At 40.2% G+C, this 27,535-nt stretch overlaps 1 protein-coding gene across 1 annotated transcript in view; it reads left to right on the top strand.

The window, feature by feature from the left end:
* The first annotated feature begins 3,444 nt into the window (after positions 1–3,444).
* Gpatch8 (G-patch domain containing 8) overlaps positions 3,445–27,535 on the top strand; it is a 68,542-nt gene continuing 44,451 nt past the window's right edge. The window contains 3 exon segments of the mRNA XM_050156551.1: positions 3,445–3,695; positions 16,876–16,950; positions 27,135–27,207. Coding sequence (XP_050012508.1) covers positions 3,651–3,695; positions 16,876–16,950; positions 27,135–27,207 — 193 coding nt within the window. The 5' untranslated portion in view covers positions 3,445–3,650.

Raw genomic sequence — 27,535 nt, 5'->3', positions numbered from 1 at the left:
TAAATCTTTAAAATAAAATGTCACTGTCAGGGGAGACATGGTGCTGCATGCCTGTAATCCAGTTGAGCGAGGAGGGGGGGGGGGACACACCAGGAATTCAAGGTCATCCTCACTTACCTAGTGAATTTGATATCAAACTAGGCTACTGGAGAGCCTATTATAAAGCAAAAACATTAACATCAGGAAAGATAACCAAAGTCAACAGAATAAAAAAATTTTTTTTCAAGATTTCTCAGTAGCTTTGGAGACTGACCTGGAACTCACTCTGTAGACTGTTTACTGGCCTTGAACTCACGAAGACCCACCTGTCTCTGCCTCCCAATTATTGGGATTAAAGGTGTGTGCCACCACTACCTGGCCAGAATAAAATGTTTTAATTTACAAGCTGTTCTCTCTCTCTCTCTCTCTCTCCCCCCCCCCCTTCACTTTGATTTTATGTTAGGAGTGTTTGCAAGCATGTATGTCTGCATACTGCTGGGTAGCATTTTCCCCTAATTTAAGACCTTCAATCCTTCAGGGAAACTCAATCCAGGAGTAAACTGAGAAGCTTCAGAAAGTTCCTGAAACTAATGAGATTCACAGGACCGCTCCCTCCCCAAGCATATACAAGCAGTAAGGACTTGCCAATGAGGTGTATGCTAAGGCTGTGTCAGCTACCTAGAAAAGATTCAGACGTGGCAAACCACTTGGAAGAAGTAGGGACAAGCTGCGCTGCGGGCCAGTTGTGCAGTGTGCTCCAGGCCCCCACCTTTAGTGAGTTGTCACCCTTGCTGGGTGGGCTTTAAGGATGCAACTGTCTTTGAGTCATTTCTCCTTCTGTAAGTAACCCTAATAAAACTCATGTGTTTGCTGATTGGAGCTGAGTTGGACTTTGACGCTATCTGTACTTTGGTCTGTACTCAGTTCTTTATCTGGGGTAAATAGATGATTATTCTCCTGAGGAAGAAAGTCACACAATGTGTACCGCAGGGCTGCAGTGCCTCTGGAGGCCAGAAGAGGGCATCAGAGCCCCTGGAACGGGAAATACATGCCATGTGGTGCTGAGATGCCATGCGGAGTGCTGGGAACCAAACCTGGGCTCCTCTGTAAGACCAGAAAGTGTCCTTTACTGCTGAACCATCCAGCCTCCAGGATTTCTTCTTAGTCTTCAAATATTCATTCTGAATCGGTTTTCCAGAATGATGGATTTTCCATGGGGCAGGAACAAGAGAGATTTGACTCTCTGACTAGAATATTGGTGTGGTGATTTGAATAAAAACGGTTCCCATAGGCTCATATATTTGTACACTTAGTCCACAGTGAGTGGAACTGTTTGAAAGGATTAGAAGGATTAGGAGGTGTGACCTTGTCAGAGGGAATGTGTCACTGAGGGTGGCTTTGAGGTTTCAAAAACCCATGCCATGGCCTGGTCCAGTGTCAGTCCCAGCTTCTCTCTCTGGCTGCGGATCAGTATGTAGCTCTCAGCTACTGCTCCAGTGCCTCCCTGGATACTGCCATACTCCCTGCCCTGATGATAATGGCCTAAACTTTTGAAACTGTAAGGCAGCCCCCCCCTCCATTAAACACTTTCTAAAAGCTGCCTCGGCTGTGGTGTCTCTTTCCAGCCACAGAACGGTGGCTAAGACAGCTGGTTCTTCATCAGCTCCTCTCCTCTCAGCGAATTAGCTCCTTCTTGGTTCTGCTAGCATGTTAAGGTCCAGGATCTGGTTAGCATTGCTAGAGAAAGTCTCCAGCTGCTGTCTGAACTGAGAAAATGACTTAGGATCCAACTGCTCTCTAGACTGGCTTGGGCCTAGTCCTTGTGTGTTCAACTTTGCCCACAGCTGCACCTTCCCTGGTACCAGGAGCAGGCCCTTGAGGCCTGCTAGCCAGACCAGGGAGAGCTCCAGGTTTAATGAGAGACCGGGACTTAAAAAATAAGGGGGCTGGAGCTGGAGAGATGGCTCAGTTGTTAAGAGCACTGGTTGTTCTTCCAGAGGCCCTGAATTCAATTCCTGGCAACCATTTGGTGGCTCACAACCATCTATAATGAGATCCAGTGCCCTCTCCTGTCCTGCAGCTACACATAAAGCCACTGTATACATAATAAATAAATAAATCTTAAAAAAAAATAAAGTGGCGGGGGCTGGAGAGATGACTCAGTTGTTAAAAGCACTTGCCTTTATAGAAGACCAGGGTTCAAATTCCAGCACCCTCATGGTAGTTCACAACTACTTGTAACTCCAGTTCCAGGAAATCTGATGCCCTTTCGACTTCCCTAGACATCAAGAGCATACAAGGTACACATATATACGTACACACAGGTGAAACAGTCACACATAAAGTAAAATGAGTAAGTCTAATAAAATTAAATAAGCTCCCTGCTCCAGGAGAACATTAAGAAAATAGGAGCTGGAGAGATGGCTACGTAGTTAAAAGCTCTTCTCTTGTAGAGGGGTTCATTTCCAGCACCCACACGGTGGCTCATAACTGTCTGTAACTGTAGTTTCAGGGGATCCAACAGCTCATACATGAGCCCCAAACACATATGGAAGGAAGAATAAGAAAAAAAAAATCAAGTTCTTTGTAGACATGCAATGTTGTGAATTCCTTGTTATGTCTTGATTTACATAGTTTTAAGATAGGTTGTCCTTTTCATTAAAGCTTCCCCCTGCCCCACTGTTTCCCTTAGATTTTTTGGTTGTTTTTTGAGATGGGTTTCTCTGTGTAGCTTTAGAACCTATCCTGTAGACCAGGCTGGCTTCAAACCGCCTCTGCTTCCCGAGTGCTGAGATTAAAGGTGTGCGCCACCACCGCCCGGCCATCACTTAGATTTTGTTGAGGCAATGTCTTGTTTAGCCCAGGCTAGCTTCGAACTCCCCAAGCAGCTAAGGATGAGTTTGAACTCCAGATCTTGCTCAGCCTCAATCGTGGCTGTACCTAGTTTTTTAGTCTTTGACACTCGCTAATATTTACAATTGTTATCTGACTTCCTGCCCGGAATGGAAGCCCGATGAGAAGAGAGATTTTGTTTTCCTACGTCTCAAGTAATCCTATTATGTGTCAATTTAAAAAGTGCTCTCTCTGGACGTGGGAGGCGAGCCTCGGCTACCTAGCGAGCTGGAGTCCAGCCTGGGCTATACAGGAAACCCTGTCCAAAACCGACAAAAACACTTCAAGTCCTCTGGCTCGCTAAAGTCCTATCTCATGCTACTGTATACTATTATTTGCCAAATACCGGATGGGCTTGACCAGAAACAAGAGCAGAAGAAAGACCATTAAACACCAGTAAGTGAGCCAGCAGACACTCCCCAAAGCCCCCACGCCCTGCTCCGCTGATCTTTCCCTCCGGAAGCGCTTGGGGCGCTCCGGCGCGAGGGCGCCTGCGCGGCCCGCCAGGGTCGCTCCGGGCCGTGCGCGAAGCCGGGCGGTGATGAAGGTTCCGCCTCCAGGCCGGCAGAGCGCTTGCGCCTTCGTAATTCCCGTCAGGACGCGTTCTCGCTCCCTCCCTCCCTTTCTCCCTCCCTCCCTCCCAGCGGCCCCCCCCCTCCGCCAGCTGCGCGCGCCCGGTGGGCGTGGGAGGAGGCGTGGAAGCAGGGAGGGGGCGGGTGTCGCGGGAGGGAAGGAGCGAACCGGAGAGCCTCGTCCTGAGGAGGAGTGAAGGCGGCAAAATGGCGGACCGCTTCTCCCGCTTCAACGAGGACAGAGACTTTCAGGTAAACACGGGCGTCGCCGAGGACCCCCGCAGGGCTCGCGGCGGGCCCGGGGCCGCCTTCCTCCCGGCCTCTCGGCTCTCCGTCCCTCTGCGCTCTGCTCCGCCTTGCACACCGCCTCCCTTTTCCGCCGCTGATTTCTCCAGGGGCCTCCGAGCCCGAGATGAGGGAGGCCGCGTCTCCGGCTTCGCCCCCATTCGTTTCGCCCCTTCCGCGCGGGCTTCCTCCTAGGTGGCCCTGACTTTGGGCTCCCTGGCTGGGTGCTTTGTTGGGGCTGCGCTTTGCTTGGCTCGGGGGCCTGTGCAGGCGCCGGGCTGGCCCTCGGGACAGGGCTGGGCTGGGGAAGGCTTGCGGCCAGTGGTTTCCAGGCCAGGGCTTCCTAACCCTTGGCTTTTGCTTGTCCCGATCGTCTTGGGAATTTTCTCTCCTTTTTCCTCATTGTGATAAACAAACCCTTTGTCGTCTATCTAACACGTCCTCGCCCTGGAAAAGCGTACCCGTACTTATCAGACGCCTTTTTGTTTAGGCGAGCATTGAGCTTTCTCTGGGCATAAATACTGCTGTTGTTTTCAGGCCGTTAATTGGGCTTGGGAAACAGTAAGGTAATAGGACTGTGGACTGTGTAAACTTAACTTCGCATCCTACCAAGATTTGTGAGGAGTATAATAATGGCCTTTCTGAGCGTGAGATAACTCGTGCCTAAACCTTGATTTTTCTTTCCTCATCTGCAAATGTTGATCAGGAAAGGATGTCCTTGCGAAGGCAGGCCGGGGGGGGGGGGGAACCATGGCTGAATTAGGATAATTCGTCTTTTAGCTGTTGAAATTGTTACTGCAGAAATAATTGGAACTATAAAGGATTTAGTAGCCTTTGGCTGTTCTAGGTAAAATGAATGCATCCTCAGAGTCGCAAATCGCTGCATTCCTACCGCATCTCCTGGCAACAGCAATTTGGGTCAAGGGATGAGCCTCAGAACTCAAGTTTTCTCCCCCCCCCCCTTTAAATTATTCAAAGCAACACGGAAATACTGTAGCTCGGTGTCAGAAGGCAGTTTGAAGGGTTTAAATTCTTGGAGATGCTTGGGTTGGTAAATAGACAAAACAATTGAACAGTTTTAAGTCAACACTATTTGACAGTCCTGTGCGTAGAACGCCATGAGAAGTTTTGCAGCGCTAAGGAATTGGGGGGGTTGATGAAAAACCCTTGTGGTCATGTGCCCGCTGTGTAGGCCGCTGCACACAGCTCTCAAGGGGTTTTTAGAACGCGTCGCAGGTCCACAGAAGTTTGAGTAACCAGAAGTTTTTGTCTGTTTGTTTTAAATAGCAAACCCTATAGCAGGTGCAGAGCACATGAGCTTATTAATTTTATTAAATTGAAGTCTTTTAAAGAGACACACAAACTGATGATGAAAACCTTTGGATGCTTTTCAGAGAATTCAAGGTGACCTAATAAAATTGAAACCAGACAGTGCGGATAGTTAAAGTTTTGAGGAAAAAATGGTCCTCAACTATTTCAACAGGCTCAAACAGGATTTCGAGTGAAGATTTTGAGAACTGGATATCAGGATGTGAGTGCTGTCATTTAGAAACTAAGTGGGGACCCTGTTTGATGCTTTAGCTGAGTTAATAGAAAATCTAATTTTATGGGCCAATGAGATGGCTCAGGGGGTAAAAAAAAACCCTTGCCCCACAGGCCTGACAACCTCAGTTTGATCCCTGAAAGGTGGAAGGAGAGACTGACTCCAAGAAGATGTCTTCTGACCCCCGTGTGTTGTGTCCTCTCCTCTCACATAATATACACAAAAGATACTAATAAATTTAATTTAAAAAATCACAAAACACCTGATTTTAGATGGTTGAAAAAAGAAGAGGAAATTGAAAATAAGTTTTAAAAATAGTAGCTATGGAGGTGATTCAGGGACTTAAGGCATTTGCCATCAAGTCTCATGACCTGAGTTAGATTCTTGGGATCCACAAGTGGAAGGAAAGAACCAAATCAGCTCCTGAAAGTTGTCCCCTGATACTCCCATGAAGTAAATATAATTTTCAAAATCAAAATCTGACATGTCATAGTTCTTTGTTACCACATACATTTTTAGATGTCTTTTCTATACTTGCTCTGACATAACCCACTTAAAATTTTGAATGTCCTAGCATTTGCATAGAGAATATTGGAAATCGAAGAAAAAAATTTTGAAGCCATGTCTTACATATCCCACACAGCCTTAAATCTGCAATATAGCCAGAATGACCATCATTTGTGATTCCCTCCTGCCTCAGCAATGCTGGAATACAGGTGTTCTCTTCTACACCCAGAATTAATTTTTAAAATTTATTTTATGTATATGAATGCTCTATCTGCATTTACAACTTTATGCTAGAAGAGGGCATCAGATCCCACTAGAGATGGCTGTGAGCCATCATGTGGTTTCTGGGAATTGAACTCAGGACTTCTAGAAGAGCAGCCAGTGCTCTTAACCTTTGAGCCATCTCTCCAATTCCACACCCAGGTTTTGTGCGTGGTACTTAGGCAAGCACTTTACCCACTGAGCTAAATCACCAGTTTACAAATAGAATTCTTTTTATTTTTTAATCACTATTTATCTATTTATTTATGTTTGTGTGTATGTGTGTATATGTGTAGCAGGTGTATATGTGTAGCAGGTTCTCAACTACTTATTTAAATTCCCAGCCTCTTATGTAAATTATCATGCTATTATTTCTTTTAAAAAAAATCCTTTAAAAATACTTAAGGGTGGGCTGGAGAGATGGCTCAGAGGTTAAAAGTACTGGCTGTTCTTCTAGAGGTCCTGAGTTCAATTTCCAACAACCACATGGTGGCTCACAACCATCTGTAATGAGATCTCGTGTCCTCTTCTGGCCTGCAGGCAAACATGCAGGCAGAACACTGTATACGTAATAAATAAAATCTTATTAAAAAAATACTTAAGGGCAAAGGCAGATCAATCTTAAGTTTGAGGCCAGCCTGATCTACAGAACACAGAGAAACTCTGTCTTGAACCCCCCCAAAAAAAGCCAATCCCCCCCAGAAAACTAAGGACTGGGGATATAATAAACTCAGTGGTAGAGTACTTCCCTAATATGTGATGGGCCCTGGATTTGACCCTTGTTACTATTATTAACTACCATAGTACTAATAAAATGAGAATAGTCAGTATATTTATCTCTAGATGTTTTAATAAAAGAAAAAAACATTGATCTACTGTCAGTAATGTCCTTTGGTTTAAAGCCATTGAAGAGGGAATGAAACAGTAAGATGCTCTGTGAGTAAATGCAGCCTCCTTTGAAGGGTTTAAGGATTTGAGCATAATAGTGAAACTTTATATGTCTACCATTGGGAGGCAGAGGTAGGAAGATTGTGAGTTTGAGATCAACCAGGAATACATAACAAGACCCTGTCTAAAGAAAGAAGAAGAAGCCAGGCGGTGGTGGCGCACGCCTTTAGTCCCAGCACTTGGGAGGCAGAGACTGGTGGATCTTTGAATTCGAGGCCAGCCTGGTCTACAGAGGGAGTTCCAAGGACAGGCTCCAAAGCTACACAGAGAAAGCCTGTCTCAAACAAAACAAACAAATATATAGAAATTGGAAAAGCCAATCTCTATTTAAGCCCTATGATGTAGCGTGTATTAACCAAGTTACAGAACTGTCTATGCCGTAATTATTTCATTTAAATAATGAGACCAGGCTGGCCTCAAATTCACAGAGATCTGCCTGTCTCTGAGTGCTGGGATTAAAGGCGTGTGCCACTGCCTGGCACAATTTTTTTTTTTTTTTGTTAAAGAGATTTATTTATTATGTATATAGTATTCTGCCTGTATGTCAGAAGAGGGCACCAGATCTCACCACAGATGGTTGTGAGCCACCACGTGGTTGCTGGAAATTGAACTCAGGACCTCTGGAAGAGCAGCCAGGGCTCTTAACCTCTGAGCCATCCCTCTGGCCCCCAATTTTTATTTTTTAAAAATGTCTATATGATTTGTGAGAGGTTCATGTTTGTGAGTACAGTGTCTGTGGGAGCCAGAAGAGGACATCAGATCCTGTGAAGGTGGCCTTAGAGGCAGTTCTGAGCTGCCTCACATTGGGTGCTAGGAGCTAAATTTGCAAAAATTATATGTTCCTAACTACCAAGCCATCTCTCTAACTCCTAGATTGGCTTTTTAATTACATATTGGTGTGGTGGGGAGCGCATATGTGGGCATGACACAGTGCATATATATGGAAGAAAGATCAGATTGCTACTTTATAGAATTTTATGGAGTCAGTTATCTCCTTCCACCTTTCTAAGGACTTTTGGGATTGAACTTGGGTAATCAGGCTTTACCTGCTGAACCATCTTGTGCCTGACATTACTCCTGAACCTGTATTCAGTATCATCTTTTCCACTAGTGGTTTTATCTTCTTATTATTCATCTGCATTTATTTATTTATTTTAAAGATATGGGCTGATCACATTGCCCAGGCTGGCTTCAAATTTATTAGCTGATTCTCATTGAACTTATTGAACTCCCTCTCTACCTGACAAATGCTGGGATTATAGGCACGCACCACCATGCCAGTTGTACTGCAGTTCCTGATTGAACCTTGGGCCTTGTGTGCACAAGACTAATACTACCAGCTGAACCATATCTCTAGCCTGAATTTTATATTTTACGCAAGTGTAATTGAATCATCAGTTATGGAAGGTAGACTTATAGGTCATACAAATAATGTGACCTTTTAGACAGGCGATACAATTACTGTTCAGGTATGTATCTTTTCTTTCAAGGGTTTCTAGGAAGACTTCTGACTGTGATAAGTTCCACTGTCATAAAAGATACATTATAATATTTCAGGGTTTTTGTTTGTTTGTTTGTTTTGGTGTTTGACACTGGGTTTCTCTGTAGCTTTGGAGCCTGTCCTAGAACTCTCTGTAGACAAGGTCGGCCTCAAACTCCCTCCTGTCTCTGCTGGGATCAAAGGTGTGTGTTACCTCCGCCTGGCAGGATTTTTGTTGTTTTGTTTTGTTTCTCTCTCAGGGCCAGAGTCTCAGGTAGCTCAGATGCCTCAAATTTGCAATCCTCCTGCCTCTGCCACTAGAGCACTGGTGGTTTACAAATGGTAAGCATTCACCACTACGCCCAGCCCTCTTTATTTGACTTTCTATTTTGAGATGAGGTCTTACCAAATTTCCTAGGCTGGCCTTTAAATACTCTGTTGTCTAGGCGGCTCCTATTTGAATTTACAGTCCTTCTTACCCCAGGCTCCAAATTACTGGGATTGCAGGCCTGCACTACTAGGCCTGACTTTTTAGGTGGACAGTTGTGGGGACTGAGTTAAACTTGTAGCTTTTCAAAATGGCATTTTATTTCTAGAAACCTTTGTAATCTAGACTGACTTTTGTTTGTCTAATAGAGCTTTGATGACTCCTTTAGAATCTGACTACCGTTTCTGAGTGAGACATCACCTCTTTCTGCATTTACTAAATAAGACATTTGTTCATATAATTAATGAATTGTATATATAATTAATAAAAATATATAATGTAATTTATGCTAAGATAACATTTTGGGTTTCAGATTCATTAAAGTAAGTTTTAGCTGTACTTACTACGAAGCTGTAAAATCCTGTTAAGGTTAGCATTTTGTGGTTGTGCAGCTTTTAATGGTGATGCATCTAGATGCTAGAGAGGAAATACTCTTTAGTATTTATATCTGAGAGGACTGATGGATTTTGGTATGTGCATTAATGTTTAATGAAAAAAGATAACCATAGGTGTGCTCAGCTACAGAAACAAATACCTCTTTAAGTCAGGGCCTTACCTTTTAGTCTATCCTTATCTGAAACTCATAGTTCTCCCCAGGTATTGGGATTGCAAGCAGGCATGAGCCACCACATCTGGCTTAGGCTGTTTTTTTGTTTGTTTGTTTGTTTGTTTGTTTGTTGTTCCCTTTGAGACAGTGTTTCTCTGTGTAACAGGTCTGCTTGTCCTGATCTCACTTTGTAAAACACACTGGCCTTGAACTCACAGAGATCTGCCCCCTGAGTGTTGGGATTAAAGATTAATACCACCACAACCACTGGGTTGTTTTCAAGGTTTTTAGGGGCAGGGTTTCACTATGTAGTCTTGACTGGCCTGGAACTAACTCATTGAGATGTGCCTGCCTTTACGTCTAGTGGTGGATTAAAGGCCTGCATCACTAGGCTTGGTGATAATAATTTTTATTTTAAATAAAAAACCCATGTGAGAAATTATTACTAACTGCCCATAATAAAATTTTTTAAAAGATTTATTTATTATGTATACAACATTCTGCCTCCATGTATGCCCACAAGCCAGAGGGGTGCACCAGATCTCATTACTGATGGTTGTGAGCCACCATGTGGTTGCTAGGACTTGAACTCAGGACCTCTGGAAGAGCAGCCAATGCTCTTAACCTCTGAGCCATCTCTCTAGACCCCTCCTGATGTTTTCTTTAAAAAAAAAAATGTATTCATTTTACTTTATGTGTATGGGCATTTTGTCTGCATGTATTATTTGAGGAAGCTATTTTTCCTATGTTTACATTTATTACATCTGTTTGTGTGTGTGTATATTTGTGGGCACCCAGGTGCCATGTTGGGTGTATGGAGGTCAGAGAACAATTTGTGAAAGTTCTCTCCACTAGGTTGGTCTCAGGGATCAGATTCACATAGCAACAAGGGCCTTGCTGAGCCATCTTATCAGTGCTTGATTTTGGATTTTCCTAGGAACTGAACATAATCTGGCACTGTAGTCTGTATTTCAGTTTGGCCGGTATTTGTGTGTCTCTCATTCTGTAGCTAGTTGAACTGAGACTGCTGAGACCATTAGAAAAAAAAGTGGAAGTTCTTTTGTCAGTGGCCCTGGCTGATTCAGTACTAGGGGGTAGGAGCAGGGCCTAGACAACAACCCTCCCCCCCCCCTTCTTAGTGCTGGCCTTAGAGGTGAAGGGGCCTGGTGTTTACTGAGCAGACCTAGCCTGGGTGCTCTTCTCGGCCTAGGGTGGGGACATATCATAATGATCATTATAAAAATGTAATATTTACTCAAGGACTTTCTAGAATCTGTTTACATGATCATAGTGTTAAATAAATAGCAGTAAGAAAGCCATCTGTTACTTTTATGTAGTATGTTTATAGGATTCCTTTTAGGGCCCCTCTCTTTCCCTCCTCTTATATTGGGAATCAAAACTCAGGGGCTTGATCATGCTATACAAGTATTCTGCCATTGAGTTGTACCCCTGGAATCTTTTATATGCCATCTGTGCTAACGGGATGGGACTTTCAGAAGAGTTTTACTTGAAAAGAGGTTCATAGTTTTAAAATATTTAGGTCACAGAAATAGGTTTTATGTGTATGTGTGTGTGGGCACGTGTCTAATACTATGAAATAAAGTTGCTATTTTAATGCAAATGTGCAAGAGATAATAAATAGATTTTATTCTTGTTTTTGTCTTTTTTTCCTTTCAATTGGAAGAAATGCATAAGCTAAAAAAAATGTCAGCTGTGCTTGGGATACTAAAACTTAGATCATTACCATTCATATTCCCAAAGTATGAGAGATGGAAAGGATTTGATTCAGGGATGAAACCAATAGTGACCCAAGGAAAATCAGCTGAAGGTTCCCTAGAAGTCATTAAAAAAGTCAAGGATGTGAGGCATGCTGGTTGTCCCTGGTGTCTGTCTATGTAATCTCAGTATTTAGGACGCTGAGGCAGTACTGTTGAGTGTTCAAGGCAAGTGGGCTTTTTTTGTTTTTGTTTTTCTATTTGATTTTTCAAGGCAGGGTTTCTTTGTGTAGCCCTGGCTGTCCTGGAACTTGCTCTGTAGACCAGGGTGACCCTAAACTTAGAGATCACCTGCCTCTGCTTCCTGAGTGCTGGGGTTAAAGGCCTGCAGCATCACCCAGCTTCTGTAAACTTTAAAATTGCAGTGTAAAATGATGCCATTAATATCCAGAATGCCCTATGATCGGGCTGGGAAAATTGATTAATTAATAAAAAGAAAAATATCTAAAATGCCCAGTTTTCTTTCTTTTTTTTTTGAAATAGGGTTTGTTTGTGTAGCTCAGGCTGTCCTGGAACTAGCTCTGTAGATCATGCTGGCCTTGAACTCACGAGTGCTGGGATTAAAAGTATGTGTTGTCATCAGCCAGCCTGGTTTTCTTTTTCAATGATAGTTTTTTTTTTTTGGTTTTTCGAGACAGGGTTTCTCTGCGGCTTTGGAGCCTGTCCTGGAACTAGCTCTGTGGACCAGGCTGGTCTCGAACTCACAGAGATCCACCTGCCTCTGCCTCCCGAGTGCTGGGATTAAAGGCGTGTGCCACCATCGCCCGGCCAATGATAGTTTTTTCTTTTTCCTCTTGATACATTTTTTTTCAATAGTAAAATTTATTTATTTGGAATTTGTAAAGAAGCCAGCAATAAAGCCTTATTATTTGGTGACAAAGGAGGATTGTGTTTGTTCTTAGAGTAAATATGACTGCCTTGTATGGTTGTGTCTGCCTCATGCCACTTTTAAAAAATTTGAGGTTTAGCGGGATGTGGTGGCACATAAAATTAATCCTAGCTCTTAGGAAGCAAGGGCAGGTGGATCTTTGTATTATGAACTAGCCTGGTTTAATAATGAGACTGTTTCCAAAAAAAAAAAAAGAGAGAGAGAGATTTATTATGTTTGTATGGATGAATGTGGACTGTGAGTGCCACAGTGTGCTTGTTGTGATAGTCAGTTCTCACCTTTACCATGTGATTACAGGAATCACGCCCTCTCCGTTGTTTCTTCTCCCTTCCTCCCTTCATATATATATATAGTCTCATATATCCCAGACTAGCTTTGAACTTGCTTTGAGCTGATGACTGAATTTCTCATGCTCCTTCCTCCACCTCCAAAGTGCTGGGATACCTGATCTGTGTGATGTTGGAGATTGAATCCAGAGCTCTGTGCATATTTGACATTCTTTTCAAGTGAGCTATGCTTATACACCTGACATTACATGGCTTGAATTTAGAAGTCCAATTTGGGGTCAATAAATAGCTCAGTGGTTAAAGGTGCTTGCCATCAAAAGCCTAGTTCAATCTATAGGACCCACATAGTAGAATGAGAGAACTAACTCATACAAGTTGATCTCTGATCTCCATATGTGTGCTGTGACACAAATGTGCACATGTGTGCATACACACACACACAAGAATGACTATAAATGTAATAGTAATAAAAAGCATCCTTAATTATAGGTAAGTATGTCATTTGAGTTCTGAGTAGGGCAACAGTATTTAGTTTACTCAGTCTCCAAGGAGTGTTGATTAAGTAGAAAAGATAAAGCTGGGTGTGGCAATGTATGTCAGTGACCTCAACTCTTGAGACGTGGGTACAAGAAGATCAGAAGTTCATAATCATCCTCAGCTCCTTAAAATGAGTCCAAGAACAGTGTGGGCAACCTGAGACCCTGTCTCAAGAAGCAAACATGCCAGGCATGGTGGTGTATGTCTTTAGTCCCCACACTAGGGTTGATAGAATCAGGCACATCTCTGAGTTAAGAGGCTAGCCTGACAAGGCAAGTTCCAGGACACATAGGGCTGTTTCACAGAGAAACCCTGTCTCAAAAAACCAAAAGCAAAAAATGAATTTTAGTTGGTGAGAGCAGGGAAAGACAGAGACATCTGTGTAATATACTTACTAGCCAGAATCAAGTTAAAGGTAGACTAAGAGGCATGTCAAAATTAAAATCATTTTAAACTTGGCGCACACCTCATCTAGATGAAAAAAGTCAGATGTTTACAGCCTTGTTAATAATTGATATGATCATTCATCAGGAACTTAAGACCTGGGCCGGCTATGGTTTAGCCAGTGAGCTGGCTGGGAAGCCTGGTGACCTGAGTTTGATTCCCCAGAACCTACAGTTGTAGGCTTTTTCTTTTGGGCCACCAACCAGCTCCCAAATCATGACACAGAGATTTACTATTAGTTTTGAATGCTCGTCCCAGTTTAGGCTCACTTTTGACTAACTCTTTTAACTTAAATTAACCTGTTTATTTTTCTTTTGCCTCCGAGCCTTTTTATCTTTCTGTACTTTCTACTTTGTCTCCTGGCTGGCAGCTGCCTGTCAGCCCCAGATACCTCCTTCTTTCTCTCCTATTTATTTTCTCTTCTTGCCACTCCTGCCTGTCCCTCTTCTGCCTAGCTATTGGCTGTTCAGTTTTTTATTAGACCAATCAGGTACCTTAAGTAGGCAAGGTAAAAACAGCAATGGAGCACAATTAATAAAAGCTCAGGGTCAGAAATTGGGGTTCAACCTGAAGATCCAAAAAGTAAACAGCCACTGGCTCTTAACTTGACCTCAATCCAAAAATGGTGATCCTGCCTCTAGGAATCTCAGTAGGAGACTATGTCTGAGAGTTGTCTTCCCCGTTTTATGTTCCTGTCTAGGGCTGGGATTAAAGGCGTGCACTACTGTCAATAAAGATATTCATCACCCAGTTTCTATGATAACTAGTATGGCTACTGGGATTAAGGTGTGTGTTACCATAATCTGATCTGTAAAGATATCCAGTGGGGCCAGGCCTTTAATCCCAGCACTGGGAGGCAGAGGCAGGTGGATCTCTGTGAGTTCAAGGCCAGCCTGGTCTACCGAGTGAGTTCCAGGACAGGCTCCAAAGCTACAGAGAAACCCTGTCTTGAAAAACTAAAAGAAGAAAAAAAAAAAGCTATCTTTAGGCAGTCTTTATTCATTAAAATACAATTCAAATGTCACTACACAGAACGTATCTTTTTATAATTAAACAAATGGGGCTGGAGAGATGGCTCAGTGGTTAAGAGCATTGCCTGCTCTTCCAAAGGTCCTGAGTTCAATTCCCGGCAACCACATGGTGGCTCACAACCATCTGTAATGAGGTCTGGTGCCCTCTTCTGGTCTGTAGACATACACATAAGACAGAATATTGTATACATAATAAATAAATATTTAAAAAATTAAACAAATGAAGCATAAACAGAAGTAACACCTTTACACAGCTAAAGTAATATTCCTCAGCACAAAGAAATGTAATACATCTTTACATAGTCTAAAAAAAAAAAACCAGCTTCCAGTTATCTTCTAACCTCCACACAAGGTCCGTGATTACTTGCCCCCCCCACAGCATACCTGAAAGTGAGTGCTTGTGAAAAAATATACACACACAAATAATAAATAAAATTACTAAAAACTAAATGAATAAAAACCACATGGGGGGTAGGCGTGGTGATTCATGCCTGTAAGAGACCCAGCACTCAAAGGTAGAGGCAGGAGGATCTTTGTGTGTTGGAGGGTAGTCTGGTTTATATATCGAGTTTCAGGACCAGCCAAGACTAAATAGAAAGACCTTGTCTCAAAAAAAAAAAAAGAAAAAAACAAAAACCTGACTTTGAGTCCACTGACTTTGATTATAATGTTATTGTTTTGTTGTTTTTTGTTTTTTTTTTTCTTTTTTTTTCTCAAGACAGGGTCTCTTTGTGTATCAGCCCTAGCTGTCCTGGAATCCTCTTTGTAAACCAGGTTGGCCTCAAACTCACAGAGATTCACCTGCCTCTTCCTCCTGAGTGCTGGGATTAAAGGCCTGTGCCACCACCATCTGGCACAGTCAGTGCTCTTAACTACCGAGCTACCTCTCCAGACATAGACTCTTAAAGTTTTTTCGTTTTGTTTTGTGTGCCTGGCTTCCTTTCACTGTTTCTTCTTTTTCTTTTTCTTCTTCTTTTTTTTTTTAAGATTTATTTATTTATTATGTATACAACATTCCTTCTGTATGTGCCTGCAGGCCAGAAGAGGGCACCAGATCTCATTACAGATGGCTGTGAGCCACCATGTGGTTGCTGGGAATTGAACTCAGGACCTCTGAAAGAGCAGCCAGTGCTCTTAACCACTGAGCCATCATCTCTCCAGGCCCTCACTGTTTCTTCTTTTCTTTTTGTTATTTACCTGTGCTCGTGGTTGAACTTAGGGTCTTGTGCATAGTAGGCAACACGTGTGGTTATTTGAGTCAGGATTTCTCTCTGTGGCCCTGCTCCCATGGAATTCACTCTGGCCTCAAACTCAGACATCTGCCTGCATCTGCCTGCATCTGCCTCCCAAGTACTGGGATCAAAGGCATGTGCTAGGCAACTTTTTTTTTTTTTGAGACAAGGTTTCTCACTAGGCAACTTCTTTATCAGTGAATTATTGTTTTTACTCTAAGTTGTTCTATTTACCAATAGAGACATGGGAGTCAGATGTTGGGGTGAAACCCTACAAGATCAGAGAAGCTGAGAAGCAACCAGCTGACCTTCTTTTTCGACCAGAACCCAGCAAGAGCATGTCTCTATCCATTCCAACAAAAAAGGCCCAAGAAAGTCCTTCCCTACTGCTTCCTGTGCATCTCTCTGTTCATCTTCCTGGGTTCTCCATACCCTCTATGGCTAGTTTTTGTCAGCTAGTCGTTGGCTCTGTCCTGATCCAAGGTTAATTTTATTAACACAGTCTTGGAGTTTCACAGTTTGATCAATTGTGCAACAAATTAAACCTCTAAATTCTACTGAAGAGTCTGTGTTTGCATGTGTAGGCTCATGACATAGCTTACATGTGGAGGCCAGGGTATGATTTTATGGAGCTCTTCTCTCTATCCACCTCTATATGTGTTCTGGAATCAAAACTCAGGGTATCAGGCTTGCATACTTGGGCAGCAAGACTTACCTTCTGAGCCTTTGTTCCTATCCTAATGGTTTTTATGGGTAGTCATACCTTCTGTCCCCATGATTGAACCTAGGACTGCATGTGTGCTGATTAAGAGCTCTACCACTGAACTGCATCATCTGGTGGCAGGTTTTTTTTTTTTTTAATTATTTATTTGGCAATCTGTGGGATTTGTGTTGTTTCATGGCATACATGTGGCTGTCAGAGAACAACTTGGCTGAAAGTAAGTTCTTTTTCACCATGTGGGCACCAGGGTCAAACTCAGGTGGTCAGACTTGGTGACATATGTCTTTACAGTATGAAGCCATCTCATTGGCATTACAGATTTTTTTTAAGAGTCTCAACTTGTAGTACAGTTTTGGTTTTGTACTGAAAAATACTAAAACTTGTAGTTAGTTGGCTAGATTATCAGTCACTTTAGTATTAATTACTTTTGAAAAATAACTGCAGGTTTTTTCCCCCAGGGTAATCACTTTGATCAGTATGAAGAAGGACACTTGGAGATTGAACAAGCATCCCTCGACAAGCCTATCGAATCGGTAAGATGACCCGTGCATATTTTGGGTCTTAGCCAGTTAGTTAGGTAGAGCTCGTGTGACACTTGACGTGAGTGAAGTTAAACTTAGGTAGAACTAATAGTGCAGATGAGAGCCGTTTTCTTGCATGCTCTGCAGTAATCAGGTGGAGTTTTGGATGTGGTTTAATAATGTTGGGAAATCAGTGTAAAACAGAAAAAAGTTAGGATTTAGTGGAAAAATATCATTTTGGCCCATATTAAGCTTTGCTAAAGATAGAAAGTTGGGTGTAGTGTTTTTGTAAATTGAATAAAGGAGTAAAATGTATTTTGATCCTTTAATCCTTTCTGGGCAGAATAATCATGTGTAAGATGCTCCAGTGGAAGCAGTTAAGACGTAGCAAACTGTTAGACCTTGTGAGACGTGGTGGGCTTAGTCTCTGTCACTTAAGAAATATCTGCTGGTTTTGTTTTGTTTTGTTTTTTTCAGGTCAAGCTAGTTAATTTGTCTTATACCTCTTAGTCTATGATGTTAATACCAAGTCATAGAACACGGAGATTTATTTTTCTCTGTCTCTTAATTTAAAAAAAAGTTTTAAGTTTTTAGCATTTAAAAAACACATTTTAAAATAACTATCCATTGTTAAATTATCTAAACTTGTTATTATCAGCATTTAAAATTCATGCTTACATTTCCATACTTAAAAGGATTTCATTGAAGCATTGGTAAAGTTTGAATAGATAAAAGATCAAAAAGGGAGTCCTAATTTTATATCCATCAAGATGGAGTCCCCTCCCTGTAAAAAACACTAGCTTTCTTTCCTTCTGTAAGATAACAAAAGAGTTAAGAAAGTATAGACAATTTAGCTTTTGTTTTCAAAACTATAACATAGTAAAGGATCAACATATATTTATGTTCCTAATTAGGTTGGTGTTGTGTGTGTTTGTGTGTGTGTTTAGATGTTTACAGAAATTTACACAACTTGGGGTTCGACATTTTTCTTCCACAGCAGTTGGCCCATATTAGCTAAGCAGCCATGATCTGGTTTGTATTGCACGGTCTGCCTTTTTTTAATTTCTTCTCTAGGGTTTCTTTCTCCCCCACCTCCCCTTCTTATTTCTGTCTTTCTGGTCCAGTGAACACTGCATATAGTACTTTCTGTCTTAATGTGCTGGCATGATGCTAGACTAGGCATGGCAGTAATTGATGGCGCATGTGATAATGCTGCAGAGGGAGAGTTCGTATCTGATAATGTGCTGAAAGTCTAGTTTGATATTGTAACATAAGATTAAAATGCCACGCCCATTTTGCTAAGTTAAAACTCACCAAGGTATGTATAGGCCTTGTTCTGTATCAGAGATTATCATGAGGCAGAATTTTATAATGAGATCCATAGGCAAAATGCATGGTTTGTACTAGAAAATAATTTAGTTTTTCATTTTAATTTAAAAATATTTTTTTGTGTCAGAGTTTTAAGAACAAATTACTGGTAATAACTCCCCAGCATATATTTTGTGAGGCACATGGATAAACTATTTCTGTTGAGCATATTGACTTGTCAATATTAGGAAGTTTAATTAGCCTAAGTCTGTAGCCTGGTTCACTGTACCCAATGAATTTAAAAAAAAAAAAAAATTTGACCTTTAGTATTTTTAAATCCTGTGTAGGTCCACATTGTAAATTTTTTAATCTGTTTTTGTGACGTGAAACTAATGATACTGTTTCCTCACAGTGCCCAGGATTTTTTTCTTGGACATGTCGTATTTATAAGCAAAGCACTGTGACAAGACAGTCTGCTTGTGTAATCTCTGCCCAGTAATCTCAGTGAGTAAGAGTAGAACCGGCTTAAGTCTTGTTTATTAGATAATGTTAATCTTCTCCATTTAAAGTAACAAATGATACTGTGCTCAGACTGCATCTTTACTTTTAAAAATAAATGTGTGGTCAGAGACATATATATTTTATTAAATTATAGTTCTAATGATAAAATATTTTTTCCTAAATATGCACATTAATTGTGAATTGGTAGTTTAATAGTAGGAAGACCTTTGTAGGATGCATTGTGTTAAATAGAAGTAGTACTCAAAAAAAGAAAAGAAAAGAAAAGTGGGACCCAGAAAACAAAGGGCTTTATTTCTGCTACCTAACCATTTGGAAATAAAATTTAAAGTTTTAAAAGAACTTCTACATGATTGATATCAAAGTAGGTAGTGCTCCTTCTCGTCCAAAGGCAAAAGTTCCCTATCATCTGAATGCCCATCAGATAAGATATGTTTACTTACAGGGCTGGCTGGCTATCTCAGGCTATTTTGTTCTGAGGGGGAATGTTGCTTCTAACACAGAAAGAGCCTCTGCTGAATTAAAATCTTTCTCTGCAGCAATATCTTGAGAGGTGCTGACTGTTTTGCTACAGCATGCAACTCGAAAGTGGCTGGGAATACACAGCTTTGGGAGTCTACAGATCATTGCAGGAGCTAAAGTTGTAGTCATTGAAATAAGTAAGAACGGTAATCTGCAACAGCGGATAACTATGGAGGTCTGCCCAGGTTTGTGTCAGGAATATGCCTGTCTGAAGGGCTATTATGAGTATGGAATTAAGGCTATTTGTTTCATAATAGAGCATATTTGATACAAACCAGCAAAACGTGAAATGAGACTCAAAGAGATGCTAATAAATTATATATTAAGCAATCTTCTGAATTCTGGATCTGTTAGTGAGATGATACAGTTATTCAGTTTTAGTAGGCCAGTGTTAAAATGAAAATCTAAAATTCATAAATTATTTCATAGATTTACTATCTAGTTTTATTTTCATTTATTTCAACCAATAATGTATCTTTGTGATCAAGAGTAAAACATTTTCTACGAAAATTAGAATTGGTAGGTAATTTGGTGAGAAGAAAATAAAACATTTTTTTTCTTTACTGAAAACAACTTTTTTAGTATGAACTTTAAAAGTTGTTAGTTTATAAGATTTTTAAGTTCAGGCCATGATTACGATTTTAATCACTTAAAATATTTGGAAAGCTAAATGTAATCTAAAGCTATAGTCCAATCTTAGGTTCTATTATAATTATAAGAATTGATTGGTATGGTTTAGGATATATGGTTTTTTATGGCCTTTATCTTAGTTTGAAGGTGATAAACAACTTGGGATAATATAAGTTGGACAAAAGACCAAATGCGTACATCATATATTTGAAAAGATGCTGTCATTAATACAGTTGTACCTATGTACCAAGTACAACTGTTCCTTAGCCATTAGTTGCTTTTCCGTTCTACCTGACTAAAATCTTGACTTTAGGAAAGTTCAGGTTGAGTGGGTTTTAAAAATTAGTGTTAAGTTTTCAAACTCTGATTGCCAATGTTTAGTTTACTGGATTTATTGGTACAGGTATAGCTAGAGTTTTGTTCTATTGCATATCTGTTTAGATCTGTGGACTCCACTAGTTCCAAAATGTAACTGTGAGACTGCTAATTTGACTCTTAGCAGTGACTTTATGTGGACTGCACAATAAACAATATGCTTCTTGGAGCTGAATGGTGTAGCATTACTATATGGCTTTTCTCTCTAGTCTTCATTTGTCATCTGTAGTGAGCTATAGATTTTTTCATTTGGGGAATTTTTACAAATTTGTTCTTTGCATGGGTTCACCTGGTAGCATTGGTTCTTGCTTATAGAGTCTCTAATACACAATCAGCAAAGCTTACAACCCACTTAAGAGACCAATTTTGTCCTGCTGAAAATGGGCTAAATTTTATAAACTGAATGTGGTTGTCAACTAAAAGAAAATTGAGTGTGGGTTTAATATTTATCTAGTCACTGATATATCAGAAGTGTAGTTTTTCTATTGAGATATGAAATTCTATTTTTTAGTATCAAAATTTTCCAGCCCCTTGCACTAAAATAATTTTTTATCTGTGTTTTGTCAGGCTCCTATCATACGTGATGGTGGTGTTGCCAAATAGTCTTTGTCACTGTGGTGGTGTATGGTAACATGGAGCAGAGAACAGTTCCTGGGAAGCTTTTCTACTTCGTGTTTAATTAATATATAAAAAATTTGAGGACCATCAAAAATAGTTAAAGAAGTTTTTGTTAGTTTGCTTTTTTAATGTTATTACATTTTAAGCAAAGTGGTAGTTACTTATAAAGTACTTCTTGCTTTTGAAGATCTTCCCATTTGAAAACTCTCACATAATAGGCAGGAACACATGTCAGTAGTTGAGATTTTTTCTTTCTTCTTCTCCTCCTCCTCTTCTTCTTCCTCCTCTTCTTCTTCTTGTTTGTACGTGGTTTTTCAAGAATGGATTTCTCTGTGTAAGAACCTTGGCTATCCTAGAACTTGCTTTGTAGGTCAAGCTAGCCTTGGACCCACAGAGATCTGTCTGCTGGAATTAAAGGCGTGTGCCACCATGCTTGGTGGTAATACATGATTTTAGCTTATGTTTTAATTTTAGAAATAGAAAACCAAAATAAGTCAATGGATATAATTTTGTTTTCCTTTCCCCCAAAAAATGGGTTTTCAGTTCAGCTGAACATTTGAACACAGTAGGACTTCATTTTCAGCTGAAGAACATTTATAGCTGCCATTTTGAAGCTCAGCTGTGGAAACTGAATCAGGTAGAAAAATCATGTTTGTGTATTCTCCTTAAGAAAAATTCATTTACCTTACTTCTTAGCTTAAAAATGAAATTTCTTGTAATTCTTTTTTTAATCTATTTTTATTTATGTGCATTGGTGTTTTGCCTGCATGTGTCTGTGCAAGGGTGTCAGATCTTTGAGTTACAGACAGTTCCAGCTGCCACGTGAGTGCTGGGAATTGAACCTGGGTTTTTTTTGTTTGTTTGTTTGTTTGTTTGTTTGTTTGTTTTTTGCAAGACCAGCCAGTGCTCTTAACTGCTGAACCATCTCTCCAGCCCTCCTTGTAATTCTTACATGTACATTTAAGTTGTAAAAAGCCTAGTTTATTACCACCACATATTTTTGTGATTGCATTATTTGAAAAGACTAAAAAAATTAAATTTTGTTTTTGTAAAATAATTTAAAACAAATTATATCTACATGTAGATATTAGACTTTTTCTTTTCTTTCTCTCCCTTTCTCTCCTCCTCTCCTTCCCTCTTCCTACCAACATTGTCTCCCTGTTGTCCTTGCCAGTATATAGCTTAAGATGAATTTGAACTCATGGAGATATTGCTTTAACCTCCCAAGTTCTAAGATTTTTGGCATGAACTACCACACGTGGCTAGTTCGTTGAGATCATTTCTTGTTGACTTCAGGTTCAATAGGATGTCCTTGGATCTCTAGTCTTCTCCCTCTGAGTGGGATTATAGGCACATGCTATTATACTATTTTTTTTCTTTTTGAGACAGATCTCGCTATTATGTAGCTCTGACTGTCTGTACTCACTGTGTGTAGATCAGACTGGCCTTAAACTCAAAGATCCATCTGGCTCTGTCTCGCAAGTTCTGGAATTTAAGGGGTAAGCCACCGTGCCTGGCTTTCTCTTACTTTTTGGGGGTGGAGAGGTTCAAGACAGGGTTTCTCTGTGTTGCCTTGACTATCCTTGAACTAGTTCTGTTATTATCACTTTATTTTGTTTTATTGAGTCAGGGTCTCCTTAGGTAGCCTTGACTGTCTTTGGAACAGGACATGTCCTGTAGACCAGGCTGTACTTGAACTGAAGAGATCTGGGTGCTTCTGCATCCTGAGTGCTGAGAATAAGTGTATGCTACCACTCCTGCCCTTGTTTCTCTTCTTTCTTTTCTTTTTAAATTTATTTCTTAGGCTGGAGAAATGACCCAAGTGGTTAAGAGTGAGTATTGTTCTTGCAGAGGACTCAAGTTGATTCTCAGCACCCATATCAGGGAAGCTCATAGCTGCCTGTTAACTCCAACTCCCTAGTGTCTGACACTCTGACCTCAGGAACCTGCAGATAAACACACACACACATACACACACACAAATATTTAAAAAAAAAAAAAAACCTTATTCTTTGACAATTTCTTATAGATATACATTATGTCTTGACCACAGCTACCACCGCTTGTTTATTTTTCTTTTTGGTAGGAGATCATGCTGAATAATTCCGTGGAGAGCCACACAGCAGCTTTTCTTCCAAAAACAGGTAGTCTGAAGTGATAGGAGAGGCCCAGGTTCCCTTTATGAGTTACTCATTTACTTGAGGCTGGTGGGAGATGCATCTACAGTTTTGTTGTCTATTTTAGTCAGAAGACCTCAGTGGCATGTTCAATAGTTGATAGCCTCAAACATTCCGTTCTCTGCTCCTGCTCAGAAAATTTGAGAAGTTAGAACCGTTTAACATTAGGCTTTAGAAGAGTTACACCACCGCCATTCCCTGTCAGCAGCTTTCCTCAGAGGTGACAGCCGGCCTCTTGAGTGGCGTTGTAAAAGTGCTAATGTGTATGACCCTAAACTTTTCTTTTTCTCCCTTTAACATTTGCTTTTCCTTTCACTGTTGTCAGTCACAACACGCTGCTCTTGAATCTCTCAGCTGGTCTTGACTCGTGGTTTACTTATGCTTTCAGTCTTCTTTAATAAATACATTACTTGCAAGCAGTGAATTGAAAACAAGACAAAAAAAATAAAAATAAAGCGACCATTAGTGATCGGACAGTTTCTTACTTTGTGTTACATTTAACTGTTCTTTTGACAGCCCAGTTTTTAAAGCCAGGTTCGTATGGAAATGCTTTCACTCCACTTGCACTGCTTTTGGAAATAGCATACTGCTTCATCTGTCTGTTTATTTTAGTGCGTTCATAATATAACACGTCAGCATAATGTCTCATCTCATGGGCCAAAGACTGAATTCAAAACAAAACAAAAACCACAGATCACAGCGAATGGGGCAGGGACAACAATTTTTGTCAGCATTTTTAATACATAAATCTTTGTGCCAAACAAATACAGTTACAGCATTAGGATAGCAAGGGAATAAACAGTGATAAACTGAAATGGTTTAGTTACTAGGTTTTTTTTTTTTTTTGGTAAGATCTCACAGTTTAGTCCTGACTGTCACTGAACTGAAGGTGATCCTCCTTTCTTAACCTTGTTGTTGCTAGGATTATGAGGAGTGTGCCACCATGTCAAGCTCCACTACATGATCTAAGAGTCATTTTGTTATCCTTGTCATTTCTAGAGGTACACAATAGATATATATTTTTTTGGTAGTAGGAAAATAAGAGTTGTTTTTGTTTTTTGCTAATCTTAGCTTTCATATTTTTGTTTTAATTAAAAAAGTTTTGAGGTGATATGGCTCAAACCTGGGCCCACACTGCTAGGCAAATATTGTGCAGCTAAACTAAATCCCTAGGCTTTTTTTATTGTAGCCCAGGTTGGTTTTAAATTTGTTAGATAGCTAAGGATGACCTTGAACTTCTGATCTACTTGCAGTCTGACTCTACCTCCCTAGTTCTAGGATTAAAGATGTGATTCAGTATGATTTGCCATTTGCCTTTTTTTAACTTTAAAAAATAATGAAGTTATTTATAAGTAGTTGGGCGAGATGATGCTTTTCTTAGTAATATAGGAGAGAAGAGAAACAGAAACAGTGTTCAATTAAGTTTTTGTGATATTTAATAATGTGAACATCATCACTTGGGATTGTATACAGACTTGCTTCCTAATTCTATTTTTAGCAAAAATAATTTCTAGTGGCCTTTTAATATACCATATTTTGTATGTGTGTGAATATACCACATATCACAATAGTTTCTTTTGTTTTAAAAACAGCTTTGTATTGTTTGCTTCCACCTTTTGTTTTTTCAAAACACCTTGGAGCCCCATAAAATTAAGTACTCTAGGCATGGTGGTGCACTTGGAAGGCTGAGGTAGGAATATCACAAGTTCCAGGCTAGCCTGGTAGGCTGCATAGTGAGACCTATCTAGAAAAAGGAAAATCACAAAAGAAGTATCTTGAGGGCTACCAATAATTCAGTTGGTAGAGTGTTTGCCTAGTGTGCATGAAGCTTTAGGCTGTCTTTCCAGCACTATATAAACCAGGTATGGCGGTGCATACCTGTAATCTCAGCCCTGCCTAGCTAGATACAGGAGAATCAGATGTTTAAGGGTATATAGCAAGTCTATGACCAGCCTAAGATAATGAGATCCTTCCTGAGAAAGTCTGGTTTCTTACCTCCACTGGTAAAATAGCCACCACTCAGCTCAGCTGCATGTTGTCCTAAATTTGTAGAAGGAAATTTGTAGTGATATTTCATTTGTATTTTAATAAATAAACCTTGCCTGAAGTTCAGAGAGTATAACAGCCCCACTGATCAGCCTTACAGACCAAGCAGTGGTGACACACACTTTATTCCCAGTAGCTATACTAGTTTCCATAGAGACAGGGTGGTAGTGGTGTACATTGTTAATCCCAGCACTATGGGGAATATAAAATGGGAGGTGGCAGCTCTCAGACTCAGTCTCAGTCTCCTTCTGAGATTCTGGAGGCAGGATCACAATTTCAGATTGAGGTAGAGGTAAGAGCCAGTGGCTGGCTGTTTTATTTTTTTGACTTTCAGGTTAAAACCCAAAATTGATCTCTGGGTTTCTATTAATTGTGCTACAGAAATTGTTCTTTTAAGAAAAATAAAAAGACTCCATGCGGTGGTGGCACACACCTTTAATTACAGCACTCAGGAGGCAGAGGCAGGTGGATCTCTGAGTTTGAGTTCAGCCTGATCTACAGAGTGAGTTCCAGGACAGCCAGGGCTACACAGAGAAACCCTGTCTCCAAAAACTGAAAACAAAATGAAAACAAAAAAAAAAAACAAAGAAAGAGCCGGGCGGTGGTGGCACACACCTTTAATTACAGCACTTGGGAGGAAGAGGCAGGCGGATCTCTGTGAGTTCGAGACCAGCCTGGTCTACAAGAGCTAGTTCCAGGACAGGCTCCAAAACCACAGAGAAACCCTGTCTTGAAAACCCTCCAAAAGAAAGAGAGAGAGAGAGAGAGAGAGAGAGATAGAGAGAGAGAGAGAGAGAGAGAGAAGCAAATAGATAATTTACAAGGCTTTTTAAGTTGATTTCAGGTATAATAAAATTTATTTCAGATGATAGAATTAGATTACGTTATAAATTACTTGAACTATATATTGAAGTTTTTTTGGTTTATTTTAATGTGTGTGTGGTGCTGGGGATTTTAGCCTGGTGTGTTTTAGGCAACTGCTCTTCCTCTGAGCTACAGCCCAGCCTTTAGCTTTTTTCTGGATTAGTAGCATTTTTCCCCCGTGGTGTTCAGTAGTTCTTTAGCTTAGTCTTGTTGCTTCCACAGCCGTTTTTAAAAGTAGAGAATTAAACAGAGGGCTCTGAAAGTTCTGATTTCTTAATTTCATACAGTAGCTGACATTTAATTGTTGTTTCTAGTATCTTTCATATGATTTTTATTGAAATACTGTTTCCAGATGAGACATTATGTATGTTGACCCCACATGCACTAATGGTTCTTTACTGTTGACTTATTGCTAGGCCTGTTTCATTCTAACATCTTAGCATTTTTGTTAGACTACACGTTGAAATGCATCACTCAGTCTGTGCTTGAGCTCATTTTATTTTTTGTTTACTCAATTTAACTTCTTGTTTTACTAACCTCAATGTTTTCAGTTTAATATTGGCTGCATGCTGGTTATATTTATATGTTATATATATTAAAGCCAATCAAGCATAGCCTGGATTTGGTGGTTGTCTCCATTTCTCGTGCTGGGGTAGCCTTACACTTACAACTTACTTTATATCATGAAAGCCTGACACATAAACAAAATAACTAAACACAATGCAGATTTTCTTTTCTTTTCTTAAGAAAAATTCTTAAAGTGGTGCTGTCTAGGTGGTGGATATGATCGTATAAATACCTTGATTTTATGCTTTTTAATGTTAGTTTTAAAACTTCATAAGTGGATTCTCCCCCTTTTTCCTTCCCCCCTTTGTCGTTTTAAAGTGTTATGTACAGAAGTTGCCCAGCACACTATCAGAAAGGACCCTTTCCCATATGTTCTTCCCATATAAAATACTAGCCAGCATTTCTTTTTACATTAATGTCCCTTTTACTGGGCACATTTACCCTTTTATTAGCACCTTTTTGCATGCATATATGTAGAATTATCTCGTCATCACCTATTTTAATGCCACTAGGAAGGGAAGAATATATTATTGGAATATTTTTGGTTTGTCTCTCTGTTCTGTCTGTCAGGATAATATTGGACACCGCTTACTCCAGAAACATGGGTGGAAGCTGGGCCAGGGATTGGGAAAATCTCTTCAGGGTAAGTTTTTTAAATTTACCAAAATGAATGAAAACATTGTTTATGAAACATCTTGTTTCTAGATATATTTGTTGTCCTTGTAAACAAGATTTTGGCTTCTCCCATCCTCTTCCCTACTAGAACAGTCTGGTTTTCCTACAGCCTTATCTTAAGTCATTGTATAGCCTCAGTATTTGCCAGTAATTGGTGAGTAATGACACAGAGTTGCTGTGTCATTAAAACATACAGGACTATACATAATATGGATGGCCCAACCTGTTTGGATTTTGTGTGTGTAGAGGCGATAATGGTGCTAGAAGAAAATACATTACTCAGAGTGTTCTCTTTA

The sequence above is a fragment of the Alexandromys fortis genome, unplaced genomic scaffold, assembly GCF_014885135.2.
Source record: "Alexandromys fortis isolate MF-2015 unplaced genomic scaffold, M_Fortis_MF-2015_v1.1 scaffold_31, whole genome shotgun sequence".
Taxonomy (NCBI): Eukaryota; Metazoa; Chordata; class Mammalia; order Rodentia; family Cricetidae; genus Alexandromys; species Alexandromys fortis.
This window is presented reverse-complemented; position numbering and strand designations above follow the sequence as displayed.